The sequence below is a fragment of the Typha latifolia genome, chromosome 5, assembly GCF_019914945.1.
Source record: "Typha latifolia isolate L0001 chromosome 5, TyphaL0001v2, whole genome shotgun sequence".
Lineage (NCBI taxonomy): Eukaryota > Viridiplantae > Streptophyta > Magnoliopsida > Poales > Typhaceae > Typha > Typha latifolia.
Genome location: NC_133090.1, coordinates 12,974,806 through 12,988,761, shown reverse-complemented (window position 1 = coordinate 12,988,761; position 13,956 = coordinate 12,974,806). Strand labels below are relative to the sequence as shown.

Below are 13,956 nucleotides of genomic sequence, written 5' to 3'. Positions count from 1 at the left end.
ATGGCTATCTTCTATAATAATAAGAAGAAAAAAAAGTTGTTATTTCTGAATTGACAGTGAGCTTAGAGGATAATAGGACATAATTCCAACTATGCAAGGTCCGGCATGCATCCAAGCATAACATTTGGAGGAGGTCGGATAAGCATGGCATATGAAGACGAGGAATACGAATTAAAGTTTTTGTCCAACTGACGACACGTATTTTTTTTCTAAAACCGACGACCTCTATATCATCACCGTACTCACTCTCCAGTTAAATGAGTTATTATTTTCCCGACCAAATCTGTTGCCGTATTTAGCTGACTAGTGTATCTTTTTTTTTTCTTCTTTTGGGAATAGAGTACATCCACGTGCATGCACATCACATGCTATATATATCACCCCGCGCCCCCCAAGGACTGTTGTTCTACTACAAGGCGCACTACAGGCTTCTCTAGATTTTCTAGTGCATGCAGCACACAACCACCATGGTTACCAACACCCTCACCTTGGACACAATCCTCCCCGTGAGCACCCTACTCTTCCTCACCTTCCTCATCCTCCTCCTCCAATCCCTTCCTTTCCAGCCAAAAGATAAAGCCACAATGACTACGAATCGCCGCCTCCCTCCTGGGCCGACGCCTCTTCCCGTCGCGGCCGGAAACCTCCTTACGATGCTCAACCACAGCCCTTGCTTCCGGTGGGTCCTCACCGTCTCGGAGAAAAACGATATAACATGCATCCGCCTCGGCGGCACGCATGTAATCGTCGTGAACTGCCCGGTCTTCGCCCGTGAGTTCCTTAAGAAACACGACGCTACCTTTGCATCGCGGCCTCTCACGATGGCCACCGAGTACGCGAGCCGCGGTTACTTATCCACCGCTCTCTCCCCGTGGGGCGATCAGTGGAAGAAGATGAGGAGGGTGATCGCGTCGGAGGTGTCAGCCCCTGCAAGGCTACGGTTGCAATCGGGTTTGCGGGAGGAGGAGGCCGACCATCTCGTAAAGTATGTACATAACCATTGCGAGAACACCGGGAAGGTGATCGATATCCGGCGTGCGGCGAGATACTATAGCGGTAACATCATAAGGAGAATGATGCTTGGAGTTAGGCATTTAGGTGCCGGAGGCGAGCACGGGGGGCCCGGCGAAGAGGAGGTGGAGCATGTCGAGGCGGCGTTCGAGGTGCTTTCGATGATTTACGCTTTCTGTCCGTTGGACTTCGTGCCGTCGTTGAGGTACTTGGACTTGGGTGGGCATGAGAAAAGGATGGAGGAGGCCACCCGGGTGATACACAAGTATCATGATCCTCTTATAGACGAGAAGTTGAAGAAGAGGAGAGGCGGGAAGGAGGAGGGAGAGGAGGCGGAGGACATCATTGACGTGTTGGTTTCATTGAAGGCAAGTGATGGGAGTTGGCTATTGACCGGTGAGGAGATCAAGGCTCAGGCCGCGGTGAGTCGTCGGTGCACGCATGGATGGTTTCCAGACAATTACACTCTTTCTTGTTATTGCTTCATTTATTGCCTTCTAAGTTCTACCTTATACTATAGGCTACAACGTAGAATTAACTTGATGCATGGTTGTGTTATGCAGGAGTTGGTGTATGCAACCGTAGACAACCCTTCTAACACGGTAGAGTGGGCCCTCGCCGAGCTACTGAACCAACCGGACCTCCTTCAGAAAGCCGTCGACGAGTTGGACCGGGTGGTCGGCCTGGACCGGCTCGTCAAAGAAGCCGACTTCCCCCATCTCCCTTACATCAAGGCCGTCGCCCGCGAAGCCCTCCGGCTTCATCCGGTCACCGCGTTCAACCTGCCCCACGTCGCCATGGCCGACGCCACCGTCGCCGGCTACTTCATCCCCAAGGGAAGCCAAGTGCTGCTTAGCCGGGTCGGGTTGGGTCGGAATCCAAAAGTCTGGACCGATCCGCTTCGGTTTAACCCCGACCGGCATTTGGAGAATGGTTCAGGGAAGGTTGAGCTAGCCGAACCGGACCTCCGGTTCATCTCATTTACATCTGGAAGGAGAGGGTGCATGGGAGCAGCCTTAGGGAGTGTCATGACCTATATGTTGCTTGCCAGGCTTCTTCAGGCGTTTCAATGGAGTCCGGCACCCGGCGACGAGCCTATCGACCTCTCGGAGGAGAAGAAGAGCCTCTGTATGGCGAGGCCTCTGCGTGCTTTCGCTACGCCTCGTATGAAGTTATTAGCAGACATGTAGGACCAGCGAAATGCCCCTTTTATGTCAAAGAAATTAAGATGGGAAATTTTCCAATAAATAACATGTTACTGTTAGTTGACTAACTACTCTTAATCCTAGACTGTGATTTATTTAACCTATTCTCATACTGACTAAATTTAGTTTTACTTTCTTAAACTTTAAAACTTCAATATAAACAAAAATGGCATGATCTATGTATCAAAATGGATTTAAGCTAAACAAAATCAAAATTAATCCTCAAGGATATATAAATTTCTCATACTGGAATATGAGGATACAGGCCAAACCGTCAAAATAGTCAGGCAATATGATGCATAGTTCTCAAACTCTGGTTCATTATATATTCTGAGAAGTGAGCCGAGAATAAGACCTTGTTTCTTATACAAAAATTTCGTCACTAACAACCAATTCTATCTACTGATGATGGCAGTAGTTATTGTGAGGCAAGTTTCTTGAGGTGCTGAAAGGTCCTCTGTTTGATCCATTGCCGATCATACGGTAGATAAGCCTGAATTGAGTGTTCAAACCTGTAACATCAACAGAACATGTTTCAATTAAAGGCATGGTGATAGGAGATGACCAGCTTTACATGTTATTCTTAGGAGACATACACAAGTGCGCTCAGATCTGTCAGGCCATCAATGAAGTTGTAGAGATCGGCTATGTCGTAACTGACATTTCGCATCGTCGGGTTGATCTCCTTGAGTTTACGCTCATACAGCACACAGATTCCTGAATATGAATCGCAAATAAAATAACTTAGCTATGCAAAGTATTGAGATGCTTATAATTCTTCTTAACTAGTTTTACTAGAAGAATTTATTAGCCAAACAAACAAATAATTGCTGAGATTGCCCAAAGAAAACCATCCGTCCTTAGAGGACGTACAGAAAACTGAGCAGCAGCAAATACACAACAATAGGACAGATGGTATACTCTGCTTCTTAGTTTTATACTCGCTGTTTTGCTTAGATGATCATCTAGTGTTCCACTCTTCTGCAATGATATAATTTAATTGAACTACAAAAGAATGTAGAGTATTGAAAATCACTAAGATCATCTAGGGAGTTTGTCACACTCATATATATCAAGAAGGCCGTGGAAGATGAAATGTAAGAAATTTTAGTACCATCCACTGCCTGACTGATAGAATCATAATCCATAAATGTTCTAGTTGCCCTGTTCTGGGATACCTGCATCAGAATAATAGTGTGCCTGTTGGCCTGTATAAAAATCAAGTAGTTAGCGTTAAGCAAATGAAACCACTTTGATGTGAAGATCTAATATACTAATTATCTAATTTAGCTAAACAATAGATGTTCCAACACATGATATTATCTTAATAAAAAAAATAACTCTAATTATTTCTGGAAACTTGCTGTGAAAAGTGGAAAAATGTTGGTCATCCAGTATACTATTTTACACGCTAATGTATCACAACTCTTTAACTTCTGAGCTACTCTTCTGTCAAAAGCTGAAGTTGAGAGATTCCCATCAATTTTAAACTAGAACCAATTGATCTTCTCAAGGATATCCTTGATAAATATGAAAGTATACATGAAACTTTGATACCAAAACCTGAACTTTACCAAAGCAACTGACTAGAATTATAATACACAGGCACTAGGACTACATCATGATATAAATATTTGTCCAAAAACTATCCCCATACTTTAGCTAGCACAAGAAAATAATTACCTCTAGGACAAATATCTACAAGAATCTCAAACTAGCATTCAAGGAAAATAATATCCTTCTTGCCCTACCACTTTGCAAGAGGACAAGGTTATTGTCTTGCTAACCTTTGTACAAGATCATATTGCTGCTAGAAACATCAATACTTTCCACAAAATGATAATCTGAGATAACTTTCTAAGATGTACACATTATCATGAAACATAAGAAGCAAACTATCCTTCTTTACAGTAATAAGATGATCAGAGGAGAAAAATAAACTTCAAAGTTGAAATTATATCTTCATTTCAACTTTGACCGAACTTCAAAGGGGATCACGAGTCAAGTTCCACCAAAAATTAAGTAATCTATTCAATTTTTATCAGTACGGACATTCTCTCATAGCCAGTATTGATACATCAAGAGGCTCAGTTCATTACCACACTGTATGTCAATTCAGAGGGGTCCAACGTATCACCTAATAACCTCCAGTTGAGTTATTATTTGGTTTAAGTATGCCTGAAAAGTGGAATACAAGAGAAAGATCTTGCAGTCGGCAATGTCGTAGTCCACTACAGTGCATAGTTAGGTAGAATATATTGCAATCAAGCTACCTAATGCAAACCTCATCCTTTACCTGCACTTCGGACCAGTTGTTGAAGGATAACAACAATGAGTGAAGTTGTTGATATGTACTATCACGTTTTTATTTATTTATTTCTTCTTTTTGGGAGGGAAATGATCTTCTGATATATAGATTAACCAGCAAAATTTGCTATACCTTGGTTTAAAATGTAGAAAGGGTAACAGTAAGTTAGCTATCCTAGAGATCAAATTATCAAACCCACTACAATGTGAAGCATGACTCAAAACTATATTAGGATCAAATTATTCTTCTCTCTCTCTCTCTCTCTCTCTCTCCACGCCAGATTTGTACCACTCTAGATTCTCGGGATCAAAATCAATTTAATTTGATCATATTTTCGAACGCCACAATCAAATACTTCGCTGGATTCAATAAATTAGGATGAATACATGCAGAATCAACAAGGAGCAAATTAGGGTACTATTGGGCCTTACTTTTCAATAATAAATAAAAAAAAGCGTAAACCATACCAGAGAGAGAGAGAGAGAGAGCGACGGAGACGGCAAGAAGAGAAGGGAACTCACCATGGTGGGATCGGACCCTCTCGCCAAGACTATTCAGAGAGATTCCTCGAGAGTCGAGCTTGGGAGCTTTGAGGTCTTGGAAGAAGAAGGAAGGGGAAGAAGTCGAGGACTGGATCAGTTCTGGTATCCGTGCGGATTTCTTTGGAAGGTAACTGGTTCCTCACCCCTCTATTCGATTTTGTGTCATACATCGGTCGATTGGTTGAAATGGATGAGAGAGAGAGAGAGAGAGAGAGAGAGAGAGAGAGAGAGAGAGAGAGAGAGAGAGAGAGAGATTGAACTGGTAGGCTAAGGTCTTCTTGCCTTCTTGGTAATTAATTGCCATGAAAAAATATGAAATTTTTGTCACCATCTATGCTTAGCTTCCATCTTAGCGAAGGAAGAATAATTGCTTTCCTTTCTAACAAAATATCTCAACAATATTCATGTCATGAGAAGCCCACATGTTTTAAACCATTTGTAACCATGACAATATTTTTACTATCACCCTCCCAATTTGAAGATACAATTAGGAGATCAAGCCCTAAAATTTTATAGAAGTAACAGGAAATGTAAAAGATTGTAGTGCTTTATTAAAGACAATTTTTTGTGTGCACATGAGAAAGTAAAATCCCGCCTTTCTTCGTATTTTCTTACCCCTTTATTCTCTTTATTTTGTAATAAAAAAAGGTAATTTATTATCTTAAAAAAATAGCTCCGAAAAAAATTAGGTATCAACTAAGATGATACCTAAAGTATCCTTATCCGAGAGAGATCAGCCAGACAGACAGTTGAAATAGATCAAACCTAAAAAGAAGAAAAAAAATTGCTAAACCATTTACAATACACTAGATTACAAATACAATGAGCATCACAAGCTCATGTAGTTATCAATAGAAAAAGATAGAAACAAGTTGTGGGAGCCATTTTAATCATCTTTCTAGTTTATTAGTCTATTAAGTTCATAGTTGTAAGGATGCATATATGCATGCATCTTGAGGTGGTAGGAAAGGGAGGATTAAAAGTGAAAATATATCATCATATACACCAAATTATCTTTTGTCCATGAAAGCTACATCTCAGCTGAATACTATTGTCTTTGGATATCTCTAAACATTAATTGGTTATTAAACTAAGAATACAGTTGAAGAAATAATAAAATCATATATGCCTTCCAAGTTGGGCTCCATGGTGTAATTCTTGTGAGATGATTTATAGAACTATAAAGCCTAGTAGTGCTTTGAATGATGATCTAAAGATCTCCCAAAAAAATTCGATCTTCCTTATAAAAAAAAAAAGATAGATTATAATTTTATCGGTACCACGAGGAACTTTAAGTGCTTAAGTTTGTACTAAGAGAGAATTGAAATCTGACCAATAACATAAAAGATTAAACAATAGTTTGCCTTAGAAAACACTTTTAGGTCAACATCTTAAGCCATGCATCAAATTGAAAAACTTTGATGCCTTGTGAGGATTTTTATTCTCAAAACATTATAAACTTTGAATTTTGTCTAATAGGAGATGTATCCTTTCTTAGTCGGTCAAAGACTCAATATATGCCACATAAAAATAAAACTTATTTGAAAATATTTAAAATAAATTTTTTTTTGTACATTTATCTGCAATTATTGAAAGATTATCCATAACAGATAGAGACAAAAAATTTATGTTGGATATCTTATTCCTAAAAATTAGGCAAAAAGTCGGCAAGAGAGAGGAGAAAGAAATAACGCCAAATTCTAACATAGCTAGGGCTAGTTCAGGAGGATTATAATCTTATAGGGGGTTTATTAAAAAAAAAAGAGACCTTAATGATGGATAAAATTATTGTTTTACCCCCTAATCATTGGGTATTTTATTCTACTTACGCGAGATATTATTGGTGGATGTTTTGTGGACCCCATTACGTTGCCGGCTGCCTTTAGCGGGGAAAAAGATAAGAGCGAGGCCGGCACCATTTAGGATCCGATAAGAGCTCCCCCTCGGCGTCCTCCTCTCTCTCTCTCTCTCTCTCTCTCTCTCTCTCTCTCTCTATAACGTATCGAATTCGAGGAGGGAGGTCTCCGTCTCGCGCTCCTTAACTTTGATTTTCTTGGGGTTCTTAATAGATGGCGATCTTGATGGGGATGATCGGTTCGATGGGATCGGCTTCTTCGATGGGCGGCGGCGCGGCTGGGAGCGGTGGGGTGACGAGGAGGTGGAGGAGGGTGAGGTGCCGCTGCGGCGGCGGCGGGAGCTTGACGGACCAGTACAAGACGCTCAGGATCCAGCCGGGGGTGACGGAGAAGGAGGTGAAGAAGGCGTTCCGGCAGCTCGCGCTTCAGGTTCTTTTCTGTGTATTGATTCCCTTTTCTTTTTTCTAATTTAATGGATTTGGGGTTTTTCTCTTCTGATCTCCTGTGTGCATCGCAAAGATCGGGTTCTTTTTCTATTAATATTCGAGGTTTTCGGGGGATGACTGAAGGTCAAAAGATTTCAATGATTTGGTGGCACTTTGAATTCAAAAAACTTTATATTGACATTTGCTATATTGCTTTCTTCAAAATTTAAAAAAAAAAATTGAGCAGTATCATCCAGATGTTTGCAAAGGGAGCGATTGCCGCATTCAATTCCATCGAATTAACGAAGCTTATGATGTGAGTATTCTTTCCCAATCATCTAACTTTGAAATTTTAGTTGGTTATTGTCCCAAATTCTTAATCAAAGCAAAAAGAAAAAGAAAAAGAAAAAGAGTTGATTATTGTTCTAAAAAACATTTTCTTTTATTGGTGCTTAATAAAATGGTCCTTTTTAATACAATAGTTTTTCATTAAAAAGATACTCCTAATCATGTAAATTACATTAATGGCCTTAAATTACCTAACCAATTACATCATTATCTACTCACTAGATAGTATTCCTGTGGTTGGAGACAAGAAATCATAGGGCTTGAGAAAGTCTAGTTAAGAATAAGTTGTAAAATATGACAACACTAAGATAAACATAGTGCTAATTAAGTATAATCTTTCTTAATAACAGACTCTAAAGCTGAAGTCATCTTCTGCATATATGATTTCTATCAGATTGTGATGGACAGTCTAAGGCAAGATGAGGATGAGCAGGATCAATGGCAGTCGCAAGAATGGCGCAACGACTTCGCCGACGAGCCGATGAGAGGGATGTATGACTCAAGCTGGGATTTATGGGAGGAATGGATGGGGTGGGAAGGGGCTGGCATTAGAGACTACTCCTCCCACATCAACCCTTACATCTAAACTAAAGCACTAAGTAGATAATTAATGTACATAATTTCTATCTTAAGTTGCCCTAAAATTGGGTCTAATCTCTCACGTCTCTTGGATATGTAAGCCCAACAATAGTATGTAATTAAGCTTTGAAGGGCTTCTTCCTAGACGATAATGTAAATATGCAATAAAGATCTTGAGTTCCATTAAGATTCATCAAATTCTCATTTATTATATTCTTATCTTATTGCATATCAACATAATTGTGTGATCTTTTCCTTTTTATTTTAGTTGGAATGGAATATAATGACTCAAGATCTGCATTTATACATCCAGGTGCAATGTTGTTCACGTATGGAAACGTGGTTCTAATTTAATTGGATTTTAAAAGAGTCCTGTGAATGAGACTTTTTTGCCGAGTTCATCTAAAAGAAAGTAAGTCTCTAGGTGTAGTTCATCAATTTTATATATCTTATATAAAACTTTAAAAACTATAAAATTTTGCATGTATACGATGAGGCTGATAGCAAATTAAGATAAAGATATGGAATTTTCTCACACCTGGGAAGGTGATTTTATAGCCCAACTTAATATAATCCTTCCTTTTATTTTAATTTTTATTTATAAAAAGAGTCTATTTTATAATAGGTTGACTTCTAATCTGGTAGATGAATTAAAAATTGCTTTCAAACTATTACAAGAAACAAAAGAAATCGATCTCTCCCCGCTAATCCAAGAAAAACCGAAGCTTATGATTGAAGAATAGAACAAAAATATAGAGTTCAAAGGGTAAAGATTGAAGAATATTAATTTGCCCGTGATTGAATTTTAGTGGCTATCGTAAATATGATATGTTTCATGGGAGAGTTTATTATATATGGGCTGATAATTTATTTAAAAAAACATAACTTTCTGAAAAAACGTCGGTGAATGTTTATATAAAATATTAGTTTCCCTTAAAAATTACTAGATTGAGGGCATTATCGTCAAATTGAGTAGATAAAAATGCCTGCCCACCACGAGGCATGAGCAGTATGGAACTTGAGAGCTGAGAGCAATTCTATCCTGAAAATCTCTCTCTCTCTCTCTCTCTCTCTCTAATGGCGACTATGAGTGCTGTAACTGCCCAACTCGCGAACGCACCCCGAAGAGTTGACTTCAAAGTCTTCGCCTTTCCCTCGTCTTCTTTCTGTGAGAGCCCCTTCTCGAGCTCATATCTACTAGTTGCGCTTTCTGCCTTAAAATTTCTTCTTTTTTTTTTTTTTTAAACTTTATCCTTGTTTGTTGCCTTAGTACGATTTGTCTTTCCTTGATGGGTTTTGGGTGATCCTTTTCGTTCTAATAAACTGATCAATTTTAGTGGTTGTTGTTGAAGATTATGAGCCTATGTACCGTAGAAACCCTTGATGGGCTTCGGGGGCAGGGATTGCAGTGCTCTAATTTGCTGTTTTGATGGGAAAAAAAATCTGGTCTTTTGAATTGGATATTTTGTTCTCTTTGTTAGGAATTTTGTTCCCCTTGCAATATTTTTCTGTGGAACGTCGCAAAATCAGTTACAGAGTTGATGGAATGATGCTTCCTTAGTTAAGAGTAACACAAATTGGTAAAAAATTAATCTTTGTCATGTTTACAGAGGCTTAGAAGTCAGAAGTATGGTGCCTTCTTAGAGCACTACTAGAATAGTAGGGTTTGACATTGATTACAGAGGAAGGTTAGGGTTTCTCTCTCATTATCCATCCCTTTGGTAGGATTGTAGTCCCTGTTCTGTTCTCACTTGATAGCCTAGAGATAAACTTATGATGTGATCGTACTGGTGTAAATTCTTGTCCAACTTGGAATCTGCTGTGGTTTAGTTAACCTATTTCAAACTCAGTTATGACATATTTTTCTGTGTATGTTGCAGGCCATAAGCTAAACACAAATGGTGGATACTCTTTCCCATGCTCTCTTGGAAAGAAAGCACATACAAAAGAGTCTCTTCATGTATGTAATTTATTTGGAGGAAAGAAGGATAAGAGTGAAAGCAGTGAAGATGCACCATCAAAGGTGACCTAGTTAGAATTTCATCCTCAATTAATAACCAATGGATTGTTGTAATGTTCCTTATTTGCCGCATTGTGCCATGGTTACTTTACTCAAATCCTATTTATCGTCGTGTTTTTAGAAAACCTGAAAGTCTTGCAACCTTCTGTAGCCAAACAAAAACTTGACCCCTCCATGCAGTTAAAGTGTTTCTAGACCAGGAAAACATGAAAGGAAGAAAAATAATTGTGGGGTGGGCAGTTATTAGCTATTACACTCTTTAAGTTTTACTTTCCACCACATAAAGTACCATTAAGATCTTTTTGGTGATTTTAACTGCTGTGGACATTGGAGCTATGATCTGCATGTTAAACCCAAATCCCTAGTGCTCTCTGAATTAGCAGCGCCAAGAACGGCACAATGCTGCAGGAGAAATGCTTTTGTTTCTCCAAATGGTCTGGCTTGAGTCCATCCTTGAAGTATGTTGTCTCTTTGATTGCCTCGTCCGACCACTGATATGATACGTGAGCCGATCCTCAATTTTTGCTGCATCAACATATCCCCTTCAATGGTAGTTCCTAATGCACTGAGTTTATCCTAATTGGTGAGACTTGCAATTACATATGAGTGACTATTCTAATTCTTGAAAAGGAAGTTATTATGTGCATAGAAACTCATTTTCTTTGACATGACATAAGTGGATGATGGTTCTTAGTCATGATAATACTTATCACATACTCTTCTTTTCTCCTTTTTCTTCTTTTTTATGTTTTTAATGCCTAAATGGCATGTTTCATACTTATTGTTATCTGAACCTATGCTAATCAAGTGGTATCTGTGTTTATTATATTCCGCTGTCAAAATAACATTATTCCTTTCGTTTTCCTAATGACATTTAGGCAGGGATTTTTGGAAACATGCAAAATCTATATGAAACTGTTAAGAAGGCCCAAATGGTTGTCCAAGTTGAAGCAGTTCGTGTGCAAAAGGAACTTGCAGCGTATGTAATTTCTAGTTGATTCCAGATAATCTTCTTATTCATCTGTCACAAAATCTAAGGCCTTCACTTTCCCACTTGTCTCACAGAGCGGAATTTGATGGTTACTGTGAAGGTGAGCTAATCAAGGTATGTCTTATTTTTAACATGTTGGATCCTAATTGGAACCCCTGTCCTTTCTTTTGAATGATCAACCAAGGTAGTGGAAGCAATCACCTTTTAGTATCACTTGGCCATCATGCAACTCAATTAGACGGACTATAATTTACTACAATTGCATTCCATGTATAAACCTTGCTACTAAAATTGCTACATTCTTATTTTCTTCTCCTCAGATTTGACTTGATTTTCCACACCCTAAATTCGTCAATTAAAATGACATCATCGTCAACGGGATTTTATCCTGGCAAAGCCTAGTAAGTTCATCCATAATCAATGCTAGTAAGTAGGGACTAGGGACATATTGAGAACACATTTTCAGCCCTATAATGATAGGATCAATCACTTCCATCTCTTTTTCCTCCCATTTATTTTATACAAATTACAAACCTTTGTTCTGTCATTCTTCCTTGATGTCATACAATGGTTATGCTTACATTGAACTATTTAAGGGAATGAGGATACTACTGTCAGTAGATATCCTCATCCATTGATTAAAGCATTTCTTTCTGCAAGGTAACTCTCATGCTAACTATAATAAAAGTCATTATATGGATCAGTAGTCGTGGCGAGGATTTAATTAATTTAATATATGTTTGTTTTTGTTTCTCCACCATTTTGCCCTAGACTGTTAAAATAATTATTGTTTTTATTTCATTTGTTGATGATGGTTTCAAATGTGATTATGAAATGATGGTTTTGTTAGGTAACACTTTCTGGAAACCAGCAGCCAATACGCACTGAAATCACTGAGGCTGCAATGGAATTGGGTCCTGAAGTAAGTACGACTTCGAACTGATTTGATGACTGCCAGTAAGTAGTTGATGGTATCAGATACAATGTTGTAGTAAGAAGATTGATGCATTAGAAGATTCAGCATGCTACTGTAGAAACTTGGAGGGGAAAAGATTATCTACATTTCTTTAGCCTTTGTTCAGACAGATGTAACATGACTTCCCAATGCGCTTATGTTCATATAAAATTTTAATCCTATTTTCAGATTTTTGTCTCAGACTTTCTTTTATCTATCCTATCATCCACATTTTCCCTCTAGTATGAGCATATGATTATTCAAAACAGTCTAAATTTTCATAGGACACAGAACCCAATTCCATATCCAAGTCCATGACTCCATATAGATGCTTATCTGGATAATACTATCTGAATGCATTCTAAGCAGATAGAACCTTGAACTATTGATGAACATTACTTCATAAATTGATGTATTGTAGATTGTTGAGACAATGCTTATGGATGCAGTCATCCTTTAACTAAATGTCTCATGCACTACAATTGTCTTTTAGAAATTAGAACAAGTGTCTACAACAAATCAGATACACGTGCACTTGATTTTTTTTTATTTTCCTATTTCCGTTAATTTTTCCTCTTCTTTACCCTGCTTATGATCATTGTTGCAATGAAGTATTCAATCTATCTAGCTTGAGAAATAAAACATTTCTCCACAAAACATGATATCTGTGCTTGTATTATTTCCAAAAACTATGTGCTCCATTCTGTTCTAATATCCGAACATACAAAGTTTTAGTAATTATCATTGACTTTTTCTGCAGAAACTCTCGTTGTTGGTGACTGAAGCATACAAGGATGCGCACCAGAAAAGTGTCCAGGTGAAACCTGCATTCTGATGACTGTTAGGTCTAAAATTTTTCCATGCATTGGGCTAAAAGGATTCCATATTAACCTTTTACAGGCCATGAAAGAGAGGATGAGCAATCTGGCCCAGAGTTTAGGGATGCCACCAGGCCTCAGTGAAGGACTCAAATAATGGAAGGTGGTATTGAATAACTCTGTCGTAGGGTAGTGCCCTTCAGTTTTGTAGACTAATTGTTACAGCCAAGTTCTTACTTTCAGAAGTAGTACAACAAAAATGTCCCAAAGGAGTGGTTGCATTCATCATCATACCTATCTTTTCTCTAAAAGATGTACTTGATTTACTGCTGAAGTAATACATTTTCTGCATTAAACCCTCCTTTCCCTTCAGAAATGAGTCTCCTGTTTTTATTTATGATTTTCTTTTAAGGAAGAAAAGGAAAAAAAATAGGTTGAATGATAAATTTTGCAAGAACAAACAATGATTATTGCTTGTGAGTGCAGTTTAGGTGTGTCGTCGATTCAAACCACTATAATTATAGCTGTCGTTACGATTGATGAGCATTTTACTCGTATTGTTGACCGAGAACACTTATTTCTGTTCATAAAGTAATGCATTAGGAGGTAGAGATTATTAATTAATATATGTGTTGTGCCACGTAAGAATCTTAGTCTTAAGATGAGATTATCAAAGAATAATGATACGGGAAACATCTTCGAGTACAAAATCTATGCATATTGGGAGGGGGAGCGATTCCTGCACTTTGGTTTGCATACGATCCGCCACGGCCATAGGATTCCTATTTCCTAAATAATGGAATAGTGAAAGTCCGGAACTGCTTGTCTAAGATAAAAGTGAGCAATCTTATGAGATTATTATGTCACTTACTGTAGGTTGTAGCAATATCATACAATC

General features: G+C 38.3%; 4 protein-coding genes across 7 annotated transcripts; 3 read left to right on the top strand and 1 right to left on the bottom strand.

The window, feature by feature from the left end:
* Positions 1–403: 403 nt before the first annotated feature.
* Positions 404–2,259, top strand: LOC140789520 (phenylalanine N-monooxygenase-like). Its single transcript, XM_073139245.1, has 2 exons — positions 404–1,433; positions 1,575–2,259. Exons 1-2 carry the CDS (start codon positions 450–452, stop codon positions 2,199–2,201), a joined length of 1,611 nt encoding a protein of 536 aa, XP_072995346.1. The 5' UTR covers positions 404–449; the 3' UTR covers positions 2,202–2,259.
* A 172-nt stretch (positions 2,260–2,431) lies between these two features.
* LOC140789521 (enhancer of rudimentary homolog) lies at positions 2,432–5,586 on the bottom strand. 2 transcript variants are annotated; one of them, XM_073139246.1, is made up of 4 exons: positions 5,046–5,586; positions 3,331–3,424; positions 2,813–2,933; positions 2,432–2,728 (listed from the first exon to the last, which is right to left on the bottom strand). In XM_073139246.1, exons 1-4 carry the CDS (start codon positions 5,046–5,048, stop codon positions 2,635–2,637), a joined length of 312 nt encoding a protein of 103 aa, XP_072995347.1. In that variant the 5' UTR covers positions 5,049–5,586; the 3' UTR covers positions 2,432–2,634. The 2 variants fall into 2 exon arrangements, with proteins under 2 accessions (XP_072995347.1, XP_072995348.1); XM_073139247.1 differs by lacking the exon at positions 5,046–5,586 and adding an exon at positions 4,004–4,129.
* Positions 5,587–6,743: 1,157 nt separating this feature from the next.
* Positions 6,744–8,461, top strand: LOC140789519 (chaperone protein dnaJ 8, chloroplastic-like). The gene is made up of 3 exons (XM_073139244.1): positions 6,744–7,351; positions 7,595–7,663; positions 8,090–8,461. The coding sequence occupies exons 1-3, from the start codon at positions 7,136–7,138 to the stop codon at positions 8,279–8,281; spliced, it is 477 nt and encodes a 158-aa protein (XP_072995345.1). The 5' UTR covers positions 6,744–7,135; the 3' UTR covers positions 8,282–8,461.
* Positions 8,462–9,278: 817 nt separating this feature from the next.
* LOC140788553 (nucleoid-associated protein At2g24020, chloroplastic-like) lies at positions 9,279–13,434 on the top strand. 3 transcript variants are annotated; one of them, XM_073137830.1, is made up of 7 exons: positions 9,279–9,442; positions 10,155–10,297; positions 11,173–11,273; positions 11,360–11,399; positions 12,136–12,207; positions 13,001–13,057; positions 13,141–13,434. In XM_073137830.1, exons 1-7 carry the CDS (start codon positions 9,352–9,354, stop codon positions 13,213–13,215), a joined length of 579 nt encoding a protein of 192 aa, XP_072993931.1. In that variant the 5' UTR covers positions 9,279–9,351; the 3' UTR covers positions 13,216–13,434. The 3 variants fall into 3 exon arrangements, 2 of the variants coding, with proteins under 2 accessions (XP_072993931.1, XP_072993932.1); XR_012109034.1 differs by having other exon boundaries at positions 9,283–9,442; positions 12,136–12,242; XM_073137831.1 differs by having other exon boundaries at positions 9,283–9,442; positions 12,136–12,211.
* The last annotated feature ends 522 nt before the right edge of the window (positions 13,435–13,956 follow it).